Source organism: Pelecanus crispus, chromosome 9, assembly GCF_030463565.1.
Source record: "Pelecanus crispus isolate bPelCri1 chromosome 9, bPelCri1.pri, whole genome shotgun sequence".
Classification (NCBI taxonomy): domain Eukaryota; kingdom Metazoa; phylum Chordata; class Aves; order Pelecaniformes; family Pelecanidae; genus Pelecanus; species Pelecanus crispus.
Genome location: NC_134651.1, coordinates 1,864,809 through 1,879,942, shown reverse-complemented (window position 1 = coordinate 1,879,942; position 15,134 = coordinate 1,864,809). Strand labels below are relative to the sequence as shown.

General features: G+C 39.5%; 1 protein-coding gene across 1 annotated transcript in view; it reads right to left on the bottom strand.

The window, feature by feature from the left end:
• GMPS (guanine monophosphate synthase) overlaps positions 1 to 15,134 on the bottom strand; it is a 31,381-nt gene that overhangs the window by 2,981 nt on the left and 13,266 nt on the right. Inside the window, exons 4-15 of the mRNA XM_075716146.1 lie at positions 14,763 to 14,860; positions 13,630 to 13,733; positions 11,837 to 12,030; positions 11,389 to 11,554; positions 9,706 to 9,857; positions 8,844 to 9,017; positions 7,116 to 7,221; positions 5,968 to 6,083; positions 4,895 to 5,020; positions 3,678 to 3,793; positions 1,877 to 2,007; positions 89 to 261 (exon numbers count right to left, since the gene is read on the bottom strand). Coding sequence (XP_075572261.1) covers positions 89 to 261; positions 1,877 to 2,007; positions 3,678 to 3,793; positions 4,895 to 5,020; positions 5,968 to 6,083; positions 7,116 to 7,221; positions 8,844 to 9,017; positions 9,706 to 9,857; positions 11,389 to 11,554; positions 11,837 to 12,030; positions 13,630 to 13,733; positions 14,763 to 14,860 — 1,656 coding nt within the window. The remainder of the gene's footprint in view (positions 1 to 88; positions 262 to 1,876; positions 2,008 to 3,677; positions 3,794 to 4,894; positions 5,021 to 5,967; positions 6,084 to 7,115; positions 7,222 to 8,843; positions 9,018 to 9,705; positions 9,858 to 11,388; positions 11,555 to 11,836; positions 12,031 to 13,629; positions 13,734 to 14,762; positions 14,861 to 15,134) is intronic.

The window sequence follows — 15,134 nt, the reverse complement described above, 5'->3', positions numbered from 1 at the left end:
CAAGCAATCAGGAGAGAGGGAAGAAAGTAAAAATGAGTCATCTACAATACTAGCTCATGCTGCAAAGAAACTTGAAAACCCATATTACCTCTTCTGGAACCTCATTACCAGGAGTTGCTGCAATACCAGTCATAAAATCACTTGTAATAAAAGTTCGAATAACCACAGATCTTTGACAGGAAGGTTGTTTCTGTAGGGGGTCCCGATCAAAATGCAACGGTGTCAGTATTATTGGCATCTGGCTAATTTTTCCGGCATAACCTTCAGAAAAATAGCAGTAAAAAGCGCTTTAATTTGGTTTAAAGACACAAACATGATAGAAGTTCTACAGGATTTCCCACGTGTACTTCAAACCATATAATTAGGGCCTACATTTACATCTTCTGGGATCTTTTCGCTACTGCTACCACACCTCGGAAGATCACACTCATTACACAATTATGTAATTAGTGGTGCATACACTGAAACTACTCAAATTGCCACTTGAAATAACCTTCAGCATTTGCAGGCACGCAGAACAAAACCAGATAATCTCCGTTATCCCTGTAATTTGCTGGGAATGCAATTTAAGATCTTTCCGTCCCACGTAACATAACGGTGGGGTTTTATCTATCCCTGTATCAAGCCCGATAAAGAGCCACTCGCAAGTATCTCTGTGTCTTTGACATATTTAAAAGAAAGCTCTTAAGTATCCCTCTTGCTGGTGGTTGCTGGGTAACTCCAATCACCTCTCACTTTTTTATTTTAAATATCTCCTTCTGAAAGCCAATACACAGACCCCCTAATTTCACTGCTTAAATGATCTAAAAGTTTGCAGCCTGCAGAGCCAGTCGAACACCGATGCAGGCTCTCGCCCTCTGCTTGCACCGCCTTGCGCCGCTGGTACAAGGAGTCTTTTCCACTCCATAACTCAAGTCTTATTTTTGGGAGCGAACCATTCGCACAAAGCCAACTGTCACCAAAAGTTAGCGAGATACATTTACGGTTTTACAGCCGCAGTTGACAGTGTTGTCCTCAGCCTTTTGAGGCTATTTTTGTGCCAATTATGGCAAGACAGCCTTGCAAACAGAATATGTATTTTCAAAAAGAGATATCCTTTGTAACTTGATTTATACAAAATATAGGCAAGTCTGAGGAACTGCTTCCCACACATATCACATCTTCAAATGTAATTAAGTAAAAAAAACCAAACCAAACAAAAAACAAACAAGAAAAAGCCCCAAACTGAACCTCAGAACTACTATATTCCCAGACTGTGCCTGTGTACCGTATCACAGGGTATTGAATGCTCCCTGGACGTTAAGGGTTTGAACTCTGCTAGCCTGAAGTGCTTGGGTTTACAAATACTGCTTTTACTTTAAGTCAAGAAATAGCAAACCACCACAGGTAGCGAGCGTCATCACTATTAGAAACTTAGTATTTGGGCTCCCTTCTTTCCACAAAAAACCCCATGATTTAGAAACTACGTCAAGTTTCTTTGCACAGTCTATTTACTCTGGGTAAATACCGATGACTGAGATCATCAGCAGAGAAGCAATCCAGTTGACTTTCAGCTGGCTAACAGTACTTTTAAGTTTGCACTGCAGCGAAGCACCACACCGCAGAGCTTCGTGACGTGTCAGAGGCAAGCCTCAGTCCCCAGAAATCCCCTAAAATTAATTCTGCTAGCAGACAGGCTAGCAATTCCTGACCTTTAGCTATCAGCTTCTACAACTTTCAGAAAAGGCTCTTGCCTGTCATCCCATTAATTTATCGCTTCTTCGGAGATACTCAAGAAGCTCGTCGATTTTGACAGTACCACTGTAACTACACCCAGTTCGGTCTGCGGGGACCTTGAAACAAGAGTCCAAGCCATGGGATAAGGCGAAGTACCTACCAGACTCCCTGAGAATATTGTGAGCCTCGAAATCAGCTTGACGTAAAGTGCTGAGGACTCCTGTTGTCAGGAAAGTGGGGGTGACATCTGTAGGAGGTTCTTTGACCGGTGGACCGAACACATACACAACTCTGGAAAACAAACAGGATGGTAGAAAAAACACATCTTGCAAACGTGGAATAAAACAGACTGCCTAAAGACTGCATTTTTAGTATTGCAGTGAGAAAATGAAATGAGGGAAAAAAGCATAATATTTGATTTTGCTCCTTAGCTACTAACTAGAGCTTAATATAACTTCATGCATATATTCTATAAACGACATGCATACTAGCTTTGGAAGTCAAATGTACTAATTTATTTTGGTTTGCTAGAGACTAGCAATAGCCCCAATATTACTTATTCAATAGAATAATCCTTTGAAAAAAACAGAAATACTTAGTTGTATCACAAAGGGTGTTTTTTCAATTTTATTTTGATGTCAGTAAAAGTTAAGATTATTCTAAGAAAGCTACTTAATAAGGGCTTACAATTTCTATCTTCTCTTTCAATAGGAAACACCAAAAAATACCATTAAATAGTCAATCTTATTGTTAATGAATAGCTGTGTTTTCAGCACAGGGCACTAAAACTGCCATTTGTAAATCTACATAACTACATCTGTAATAAAATACCTTCTGAATTCAAACCAGTCACATCAGCTTTATCTTTTTAGTCTCATTCATTGTGTTTTATATGTTGCAGAACAAAAAGCAAAGTGTAATATTGCCTGACGGGCCTCATACGAGGACTTACTAGGACATATTCACACAAGTTATTTGAGTTTGTAGATACAAACCAAGAATACTTGTCTAAAATCCAAAGCAGAAAAATATGCAAGCTTTACATTCTGTATTTTTGTTTGTAATACAAAGTCTAAAGCATAGCTGGGCAGAAGACCAACTATTTCAGTGCACTCCTCGAACTGCCAGCTTCAGTGTCCCTACAAACATCAATGAAAGATTCTGAAAACATACCCTGGTACAGCAGAACTCCCAGAGATGTGGTATATTCAGGAGGGTAGTATTAAATCCAAAAGAGCTTAAAGAAGACAGCAATGCTGTAAATCCAGCACATATTGAAATTGCACACGCAATTTTATACCTTCTTTTGTTCCCTCTGCATTTACTTTAAAGAAATATCTTGCAATTCAAGATCTCGCCTTTAAGAATAACACCTCTTTCAGCAGGCGTCGCTTATGTGACAAATTCAGTTTTGCTATAAGCAGTTATAAGCAGTTTCATCAGAAAGTCTACAGCCAGGCAAGGAGGATATGCATTCTCCAAAACCGATTTAATATCTAAGCAACTTCAGCTGCTAGAAAAGTTATGGAATCAAGTAGCTAGACAACATATACTCACAACAGAGCTCAATTAAGATTAAACTGCCCAGCTTTGGAGCTTTCCTATGTGCCACTAGAACTGACAGTCCCATGTAAATTCCCTTTTTGACACAAAGCAAAAAACCACTGCATGAAATCACAACTCATCAACAGGCTTGGAATCTTTCAAAAAAGGTTTTGCATAAGTTACATTGGACGTTGTCTAATAAAAAAAAAAAAGGAGATAGGCTATCAATTTCTTTTTCAAGCTAGTAATTCCAGAAATAAACCTATGTTTTGACTTATTGTGTATTTATAACCTCTGTATGATACACCTGTCCAACATATCCATGGTAGAATTTTTTATTAAACAGGAGAATGCTTGTGCACACTAAACTTCCATGTATTAGATCATTAGAAGTAAAGATAATTCAAAATACTTACCTGTTTATGTTGTGGCACATGCGTGGTATGAGCCTGGCAAGAAACATAAGAGACTCCCAGTGTGGAGCGTCTTTACTAGAGATCCCACAAACATAGCTATATGAACGACAGTCACCCTAGAAATTAAATTACAAAAAAAAAAAATTGAACATGAAGTTTGCTGCCAAAATAGTTCACAAAGCTTTCCTATTCATCTCGGACATTACGGGACCATACTTTGTGTCAACGTTCAAGCAGACGCTAAGCTGGTGAAATCAGCATGCTGAGAGATACCAAGTGAATGAGAAAATACAGAGTAAGACAGACCTCTTGTGAGCTAACACGAGCATGTAAGAGGAAAATTTTGAGAATGGAAAGATTCATATAAGGTGACCTGAGCATAGGCATTGATTGTGTAGTTACTTTGATGGCACCATCTAAGAAAGCCTGTGATGAGGTGTAGAAATCCGATGATGAACTAGGAAGAAAAGCTGACTGCATGGAGTTACAAAAGACACAAGATTAAGCAGCTGATAATAAAAGATGTAATTCGATACAGATAAAGGCAAAGAAAGGTACTTTACACCTATGACTACTCAGTAAAGAAATCTTCCAAGTTACTGCACATGATTCCATGAGAATGCCAGCTCAGCGTTTGGTGACAGAAACACAAACCAAATACAAAGGACAGCCCACAAAAATTCCGGTGGCATTAGCAAAGGAATGAAAGAAAACACTGTGTCACTGCACAGATTCCAGTGTTCCCGTACCCTGAACAGCCTGCGCTGCTCTGGTTCCCTTCCTGACAAGGATAAGGACACAGTACAATTCGAAAAAGTACAGCAAAGGGCAACAAGCCCGTGCAAGTGTAGAAAGCAGGGTTTTTGACACACAGATCTAAGACTCCTCAGCCTTAGAGGGGGCAACAGGATTACAGCATAGGTCTACAAGATCATGAAGAAACTGCCTGTAAGTGACCAGCATTATTCAACCTTAACGATATCCTCAAATACAATACCTGGCACTTACTCAAGTGTCTACTGAGATGTCTTGACACCTTCACACTACACCAGCGCTGACAAATGACAATAACGTAGGTATCGCAGTCACTTGAAGTTTATGTTCTCGAGTCAAGCCCTTTATTTTCAACCTTAAAGCAGCAATTACTATGCTTCGCTGCAGCCTGCCACACGGCCAGGAGGCAGCCTTCAGAACATCCCTGGAATGAAGCCACTCACCTGCACTCCCACAGTTTTGATTGGTAACAAGAAGGCATTCAGTGAATGTAGGCTTGTAATCTGCATCAGCTTCTCCTGGTCTTCTTCGGTTGTACACGCTTTGACCCTTTGCAGCAAAGTATGTGGCTGTGCAATGATGCCGAAAAATAATTTTTATTTAATCAAAGCCCCCAAGCACACAAACAGAACTTATAAGTAATAGTTTTATTTGCACTGTAAGTAGCTGATTGCTTAAATTTAGTCCACATTTAACTATTTAAAAAATACCTTTCATTTAACCACTAAATTTTAGCCAAAGCAGTTTTATTTGATTGGACTGCATGTACTTTAAGCTGAAGCTCTCTAAGGCCATAGATGAAGCTCTTTTCCTATGTCTATTCTCTCTTTCACACAGCTATACTTTTCATTTTTGTTATTTCAGGTACAGAACAAAGCAATATCCTGCTATGCTACAGTGCAATTCAACTAGTTTTCAAGGAAACACTCCCCTTCGGTGTTTTGGAAGTTGTTTTGAACTTAAGACTTCAACTTAGAGCAGGCCTCTGCTAATAACTTTCCAACCCCCTGCAGTTTAGTTCAAGTGAGCTTACAGTAATCATGAAGGTCATATCAGTTAAGAGACTGAGAACTTAAACATCATCAGTTAAAAACTTCAGGTTTCTGTTCAGGACATCTGGTAAGCACTAGTTCCTCGCTCCTGTGCTTTCATTTAGACATTCAGTGATTGACAGGGCATGCAAATCTAGAAAGTTACAATTATTTCAGGGAGGGAAAAATCTCCAGAAATCCTCATCTGCACAAAGTTTAACTAAAACAAAATTTATTTACTATTTGAAAGGCATATAAACTTCCATTTTCCAGAAATTGTTTAACACCTGCACCAGTCATGGTGCAAAAAAAAAAAAAAAATCTACTGTAGTACACTGAACGGCTTCAAGTTGTACTGGAATGCATTACTCCTTAAAGAGCACAAGTAAGCAGTTTTAAACTTCTATCAGCTTAAACCTCATTGCAGGCCACTACAGAATGATCATACTACTTTTATGTATATCAGAATTTAGCAATTTTGTTACCTTCTTAACACTTGCAGAAAAATCTGCAACTATTTTCAAAATGTTGTTTGTTTCGGGGAAGTCTTTGCACACATAAGGCTCTTCAGCACATATCACTCTGATTGCTAGACCAGGACCTGCAATGCAAAGTTGAAAACACAGTATATTAAATAACAGGAAAGCTGACTTTCATCTAAAAGCATGACAGCATCTGGAACAGCAGTCGATCATTGAGTACAGTATGCTTTGCCATTGTACCTATACTTCAATTGTCTTAGCACCCTACAAGACAAAAAAATACACAAGCAGTTTATTCCGGAACAGTATTTCTGTTCGGTACATTGAAGCGTTATTTACCTACACCTTAAATTGGCTGGCTGCGTAAAGCAGCATTAGTGGTGACGAAGCATGGTGGATGGCAAGCCAAAGCAAACAGGAACCTCCTCCTTCCCTTTGCTAGGCAACGGGGGTGAAAGAGTGGGCTATAACATACCATTGAGTCTCCACTGTTTTTAAAGACCCCTGACGGCTATTTGACCTTTCAGCTACTTAATACAAAAGCAGGTGTCATTTGCTGGAAACGTCTGAAGACAGCTTCTTGCATTTCATGTGATGCTGGTGCATTAGCACAACAGCCTACGCGCTCTGCCAGTGCCTACTACACACCCTGCAGGACAATTTTAAAACACATGGACAGAAAAACCTTAACCCCCTTAAAAGGATGTGGGCTTTGCTATATTGTATACTTTGATGTTTTCTGGTGAAGAACCGTTGTTATTTTCCACGCAATCATTTTCAAAACAGCAAATGCTCCCTTTGAAAGGCAGGCAGATATAGGCCACTATTTCAACTAAGATATATTTGACAGCTCGGGCAGCATTCAGCTGCACTTCACTGATAATTCTTGCTTTGGCTTATGCAACTAAAAAGAAACAAATACAGTTAAAAGCAAACTCAGTTATAAAACTTTTCCTTTAGTCACTACATAATCAAGCTGCTCTCAAATGTGCCTTTCCTGAAAAAGATCCTGCTTAAGTAAAAACTAATAAATCCATCCTTTTTTTTTTCCCTGTTTAGAGGTAAGTCTTATGGTCCAGCATGAATTTACTCTAAACAATACTGATGTGATCCATAGCCCTTCACTGAGCAGCACAGACCAGCTCTCATACCTGGGAAAGGATGCCTCGAAACCAGCTCTTCAGGAAGACCAAGTTCTCTCCCTAGCACTCGCACTTCATCTTTGTGGAAGTCTTTCAGTGGCTCTATTACTTTACCCTTCAAAAAAAAAAAAAAGAAAAAGCAATTTTCTTTCTTACTAACTTATTAACTCCAGCTTACATATTCAAACAGAAAGCCTCAAAAGTTTAGGTTATGGCAGTCAAATTGGCGTGCTTTTCACAGCAGTGGCTGCCAACACTTGCATAAACATGGAAAGAAAAGTACATGTGAATGCAGGCTTTGTAAAAACTGCTGCAGGACAGAGGCTAAGACAAGGAAGTTTAAGTTTGTGCCAGAAGTATCAACAGCTCAGTAAGGGTAGATATAGCTGTAGGTCAAACCTGTTCTGACTGTCTTCAGAAATTCAGACCTTTCTTCTCTTCCCTAGATGTTCAAACCAATCTAAAAGCCTTGAAAATACTTTGTACAGTATGAGAAGTGTGGGTCAGTAACAGTTACTTTCTCTCCTATGGTTGGGTGCTTAATAACCGAGCACCTTCCAGCAGGGTTGTTATGTGATGTCTCATGCGTTGATTCTTTCTTATTTTATAAATACAGTTAGAGAACTTACCATTCTAATCTCAGACAAGGCAAAGCAGGGCACTCTCCTACATTTGTTTCATATGCTATTAGTTAAGACCTCTGCCTGAGAAATGTATTCAAAAAGCTTTTTGGACTTTGGAACAGACTGATTGGGAGTGCAGTCAAAGGGACAGGACTTGGGCTGCTTATCTTCAGACAGTTCAACCTCCTGTGTTCCTATCATCTTCAACCTCCTGGTCATCATCCACAGATGTCCATGTCGGGCCATTTCAGAAGAATCTGTGGGTTCTTAAACTGAAGACTGGCAAACAGATTGTGTGCCACCAGCCCACTGCTGGCAGATAGTCCATCAGGTTACTAGCAATGCCACGCCAAAGCTGCATAAGAATGGAAAGAACTCGTCCCTGTAGGTACCTGAAGGAACCATCCCTAGATTTCAACCTATTTAAATGTATTATTCTCATGCTCAAGAGCATGCTCTCTCAACACTATGCTTGCAGTGCTGAACATTACTAGAGGTTCAAGAGAAGGAGAATTTTGGCCCTCCCTCTCAACAGGAGCTGATTATCTTTTCACTAAAGCACTGCCACCACTCTTGCCTGAATCCACAGCGTGCCTGATCTGGACTATGGGTACCTAAAGGTTCCTCATTGACTAGTGTTCAGAACAAGACACAACAGAAGGACTAAGAGACCCATTACATCATGAATTCCAGCTGAACCAGAATAAAGTTGTCTGAGAAGTCTTAAACTACTCTCCTGCTAAAGGCATTTGGCACTGCTCTGCTTCCTTACTAGGCTTTAAAAAAAAAAAAAGTAAGAGAGTGAGGAAACAGCTTTCAGTTGAGAACACCATTGTTCACACTGAATGAATTCACATTCAGTCTTTTGACATCTTCCTCAGTATCCAATGCTGGACAATACTCAAACAATTTTGACTACTTTGGCAATGTAGCAACTAGAAAGAAGTGGAATAAATTGCAACATACTACAATAGAATCTAAAGGGCCTCATCAGTAGGGTCCCATCAACATGGGACAGTTATACCAGCAAAACACAGAAGTTGTTAATTTTTGATACTCAGCTTCACATTTGTGAGAACCAGAAGGATACACCAGTATCCTCATTTTCATTTACCTCTTCTCGTAACTTTCGAATCAGCTCTGTGTCATTATGATGAGTTTTGATGACTTCAGCTTTGCCGCTTGCAACGAGGGAAGCACTTTCAATGAGATCAGGTCTGAGGGTACCCTGAGCAAGAAAAACCTCTTCAGGTTTCAGATTCATTTCTCCAATAACTTCGTTGGCAATCTGTAAGATGGAGAGAAAAAAGAGAAGTGTTCCAATCTACTTTTTGGTTGTCAAGGTCTAAAGGAAGATAATGGATTGCCCAACAAATGCTACTGAGCTGCAAAAGCACAAACAGGAAGACTAATTATGACACTAGCCCACTGCTGCAACAGTCCTATAACCCCATTATTTTGTTGAACAGAAAATGGAAAAGATATCTTCAGACTACAAGAACATCACTGCCTTTTAAATGTTATATTCTCCCTGCATCACCAACACTGATTGCTGACAGATGGAAAACGTCTCATCTTCAGCAAAGCAACAGAAGCATGCCCCAATTCACATTATCCATCAATTTTGTGAAAAAACATTACATGGAAGTTTATGCAACAGCAACGAATGGCCAACCAACGCAGTAAATCTAAGCATGATGGTGGACCTATACAATGCTTGTGAACCATGTTGTGACCACTGACTGACTGCCAAAAATTTTAGGCTTAGGGTAACGTGTCAATGGCTTCTTTAGGTCATCCACAACTTATAAGGCCACTGATGCCACTGAATGCACAGTGCTTTAGAACAAAACAGTCTGCCATAGAAGATGTATCTAGAACTCATATCATTTTAAAAAAAAAAAAACCAAACCCACCCAAAACAAAAAACAAAAACACCCCAAAGACCACACACAACAAATAACTATAAACATTACCTTAACAAAGGTGTCACCAATAATTTTTCTTTTTTCTTCAGGACTTGTAGTCATATTTAAGGTCTTGCTAATTCTTTTACGTGGAGTTCTGTCTTCATCCGAGATGGGCAGAGTTGTCGTACCATTATAGAATGAATGAGCTGCATTCACCACTGCATGAAATTACAGGAATTTGTTGGCAAAGCCAGTAAAGATTTTTATGCAAGGTTGCAAAAAAGTAAGTTTCACTCTACTGCTTTAAAAAAAGAAAATAAAAATCATTCCAGTCCTTTGACTATTAACTGCATTAAATAAGGCTGTTCAATACGTCAAGAATTAATTGTAACAAAAGCATTTTCTTTCTCTTATTAACCTACTCTAGAGGGCAATTTTTTTTTATATTATGAGGCTAGGCAACCGTGTGAAAGTTCAGTTCTTGCTTCCCCTCTTAGATTATAATTTACTTGCTTTATTTAATAGTTTACAGGACGGTATTTCCCCAAGGCCTTTCTGCAACCAAAATTAAATGATGCACTATTTACTCACGGCACATTATGCCTGTTAATTTAGAGAGGCTCTCAGTGCAGAGATCAGCTAGGAGGCTCTTTGACATCTTTTACCAGCACTGAACTCCATGACCTACAGAAGGAGCATTTGCAGCAAAGGGATTCCCTCAACTTGTTACTCTGGCAGCCTGCCAGAGCCCAGGTTTATTGGTCTACAAAGTGCAAGAATAAGACATAGATTTTTCCACTTAAAAAAAAAAGAGGTGTGTAGAACAAAGCTTAGACTTTGCTGCATCAGGATATTGCAGCCCAAACTGCAAGATGCTAACGTGCAAGCTCCCCGCACTGTTTCACACTGTCAGACTAGTGGAAAGCATTGCTCACCTAGTGCCACGCTTCATGACCAAAACACAAGAAAACAACAACAATACTTACACACAGCCCCAGGAATAGGCAGCAATTACTCATGAAATAAATCAACCAGGCAGTATAAAGCAGGTCTCATTGTTTGCACAACTCAAACATACATAATTTGTCTTCTCTGACCTCCTTGTACTTCAGGTACCAAAAAACTCTAAACCTTCTCGTCAGCCATGACGAGGTACCTTCTGCTCTCTCATAATGTATTGCTTCTCAACAAGCTACTGCAAAAACAACTGAAATGCACCTATTTAGAAGCCAGGAGAGCAAAAAAAAACGCCTTGAAAAAGTAATTTTGGCTCTAATAGCATTCAATCACCCAAATGAGCTCACAGTTTAAAAAGAAAGAGATCCAGGACAAGAAATAAAGCCCCAGTGGAGGACTTAACCAAGCTACTGAAGAAAACTGCAATCAAATGAGTTTTGCAGCAGCTGAAAAGGATTACTCAACCATCAGCAGGGGAGTGACTGGGCAGCAGCGAGTGAGGCATATATCCACTGCTTTGCTGTGCCCCAACAGCAGATATCGGGTCTCAGCAACTGAGGAGATGGGTCAGTTCATTGTATGCTCCAACCAAGTAAGGCAGGCTTAATATTTTAGGTTTGAAATCTTGTGAATAGGCCTAGGTTGTTCCAAATTAGCAAGCATGCTTTGGTATGCAGAGTCTGAGAACGGCAAAGGTCAATTCAAATCAGTGAAACAAAACACTAAACGTACGCGTTAGGAGACCGGCCACATCATTAGTGGTATCAGGCGTATTTAACAAAATTATGGTACCTTTAACTTGAATCCCAAGTTTTTTGAGCGCCTCTTCCACAGACTGACTCTCTCTTTTGCGCATAAATCCATTATCTATGTGTACAGCTATGACCTGATCTTGGTTTAAAGCTCGGTTCAGGAGAGCAGTACACACTGTTGAGTCCACACCACCACTGAGCAAAACCTAAGGATGAGGAAAAAACAAAAAATTTGGTCAGCTCTATACGGGGAAAGTGTTAACAAACAACTCTGAGGATCAGAACAGGCTACTGACTTATAGCCAATGATTTGGAAGAAAACAAGAAGTCAAACAATGTATCGACCCAATTGTGCAAGCCTTCTAAAACCTGTTTTACCCAAATCATGACAATTCTGCATTTTTCAAATTAATCTGAGCAACTGCAAGTGTCAGTGTTTCTATCAGGCTTTTGCAATTAATCTTTCAGCTTCAATTCAATCTACTTACCAGGACTTTTGATGAGCCCACTTTCTCTTTGATATCTCGAATGCACTGAAGTTCTCTGTTTTCCACTGTAAAGGTACCACTGCATCCCGCAATATCATAAAGAAAATTCTTCAGGATCATTTTTCCATTCACTGTGAGGCTAACTTCAGGGTGGAACTGTGCTCCATACAGTTTTTTAGATTCATTTGCTATGCCTTCATTGGTGCAAAGAAATGAGCGTGACAAAAGAGAAGAAAAAAATGGAAGCAACATATATATAACCAAGAACGTCCAGCATACACTTTGAGTGACTTATTCTGCCACATTTTGGCACAAATCACTGATCAAAACTAAAGATTCTGGTTAAGATTAGGAACAAGGGTACTGTTACATGTCTAAAACACACAATCCCTCAGAAATCAAGGAAAGCACTCAAGACATCCTAGGAAAACCCTTCAATTACATTAATTTTTCCCTCACCACGATACCTCATACAACCCTGCAAGCAAGCCACATTGGCACAGCTGCATCCACGTTAAAGGGTTGTGCTGCTCAAGCTGTGCAAGCGTCCCTACGGGGGTATGTACATGAGTACCACTGCGTTCTTTTTTAACAGCCTCTGGAGGGTTACTTTGAGTCGATCACAATACTGCACCCTGCACCAAGGAAGTGTTGGTCAGGGCAGGATTAAAAAAAAATACTAGGGAAACCACCTAATTCCACTGACCTGCGTTAGACTCCCAGGTACGCTGTATCACTGTATTTCTTTCGCTGCTGGAAGCCTGGCTACCGCCTTACCAGCATTTCTTTGCTTGCTTAGGCACAGGCTTTTGTAAGAGCCCACGGGAAATGGCACAGGAAAGTGTTGCTGATAGGAAAGGCACAACTCTGTTTCTACTGCCTACATAAAGCGGGGTTAAAGATATCGGACATCTGGCGGAGCTCGCACACAGATGTGGCAAACTTTACAGAGCAAAACAATTTATGGAGCTATCTGAGTAGGCATGAGGTCTAGATCGCTTCAAAGGCAAGCCAGAATATAATGAATGCTCCGTTTAATCTTAGCAGTAGTTTGGAAAGAATCTTTGCATAACAAAACATTGTTAAATCTTTTAAAAGGTCAGGTTTTCTCAAATTAGTTACCTGTCTGATTTAAGAGCAGTATCTTAAGCCTTTTTTTTTAAAAAAAAAAAAAGGAAAGATTTAAAATAAACCAGGTGAATACTTTGAGATCTTACTAAGTGGCTCAGCAAACTTGGCTTTCCAAAAACAAATGCTAAGGTCCTACATTTTTCTGTGACAATCTGCATGTAATATTTGAAACGCTGCTTTCAGTACCAACATTATTTTTGCTCAGTTGAACATTCATGCAATAATATTAAATAAAATAACAAGTTAATCAAGCTTTTATAATTAAACAGTGTTTGACTTGCACTATTACAGTGCAAAAACCAAACACTGTTTACACTGCACACTACAGTACATGTCTTCCTCTCCCCTGCCTTAAGGGCACACAGTTATTTATTTCAGAGAAACAACACATGCATACTTTGAAATAATATAAACTGTAAAAATAAAGTTAGATTTCCCTTAAACCACCAATTTAAGAACAAGACCGTTCATTTTTATGTCTATTTCTTCATTATCAGGACAGTACAACACACAAGCAAACACGTACCAGAAATTGTTAAAAACAATTCACTTATTTGCCAGTTAAAAAATGGAGATACTCTGTTCCCATTTGGTTCTAACTACTGTCTGCCATATTCTTTCCTTTAATGAACACTATCAAAAGACAGTTGCAGTATAAATACCTGCTATAATGTTCCCAGACTGTGCAACCACTTTGAATCCATCAGCTACTTTATCCACGCTATCTCCATGAGTGAGGAGCACAAGCTCTTCCTTCTGAAGGCCCCTAAACAAAGATTAAAAACTAGAATCAATTAAAAAAAGAACAAAGATTTAACTACCTGGGTTTCCAAGAGAAGCCCTTAGGGATTCCCAATAAAAGCGCTTCTCGACTGAGCAGGCCCATCTGAAATATGCGCAGGGTTTCCTTCCCAGAAACAGTCACCTCCAACTCCGAGATGCCTCCATCGGAAGCTGCGTCAGTTCCTGTACGACACATCCTTCATGCAAAAGGCAATTTATCTTAATTTGGAAGAGGTTTTGTTTGTGGTTTGTTTTTTTTTTTTTAAAAAAACACGCCAATATTGAAGTATCCCCTCTTTGACATGTAGAGCCATCCAGAGTTAGTCAGGATACTTGGAGTCCTGCTTCTTATTTCAATGAAGTGAAGTTTTCTTGCTCAAAACTAAGTGTTTTCAGGACAATTTGGGCACCTCAGACTTTAGGCAGGGTATAAAGTTCTGCAGTAGCCCTACAGGGGAAAGTTAATAAAACTGGAACGCCAGGTACGAGTAAACCGTTAGAATTACTACAAGGAACTTGAGAGACACTGACAAACTACCGAGAAATCTAATTCTGGTTTTATATAACATCACAAAGCAATTTTAAAGGAAGGTAGAAAACAAACGGTTTCACACTTCTTATTACCTTTCAAAAACTGGATGGGTGCCAACCACTGCAAGTGTAATGCACTGCACAGCAGAAGGATGCAAGAGCTTAACACAGATTCTCATGTTGTGGTACGCTTTACGGTGTCTCAATGAAGAGGTTCTACTTTGAAATAACGGGTTTACACACTATTCCAAGCAAATATATTTGCATTTCTAGAGTCAATTGAGAAGTTATGCCTAAGTATTTGTTTAAATGACTAACTTGCTTACTCATGAACACAGCTGTAAAAGTTTTATTAGAAATTATCAGATAAGCATGGGTGCAATTTCCCTATTTTCTTTAAAAGAAGCTTCCTCTCATCCAGCCACCAATTTCCAGACTGGCATTTCCAATATTGTTTTGATAACTTAAAACGTCTATGTACCTGAACAGTGAACATGTGTTATCCAGAGTAATGCTGAACACTCCATCTTCTCTAACACTCTTCTTGTGCACCGTACCTCCAAACACCTTATTCATCATCTGTCAAAACAAAAATCATAGAATCATAGAATTGTTTAGGTTGGAAAAGACCTTTAAGATCATCAAGTCCAGCCATTAACCCACCACTGCCAAGTCCACCACTAAACCATGTCCCTAAAAGCCACATCTACACATCCTTTAAATACCTCCAGGGATGGGGACTCAACCACTTCCCTGGGCAGCCTGTTCCAATGCTTGGCCACCCTTTCCGTGAAGAAATTTTTCTTAATATCCAATCTAAACCTCCCCTGGCGCAACTTGAGGCCAGTTCCTC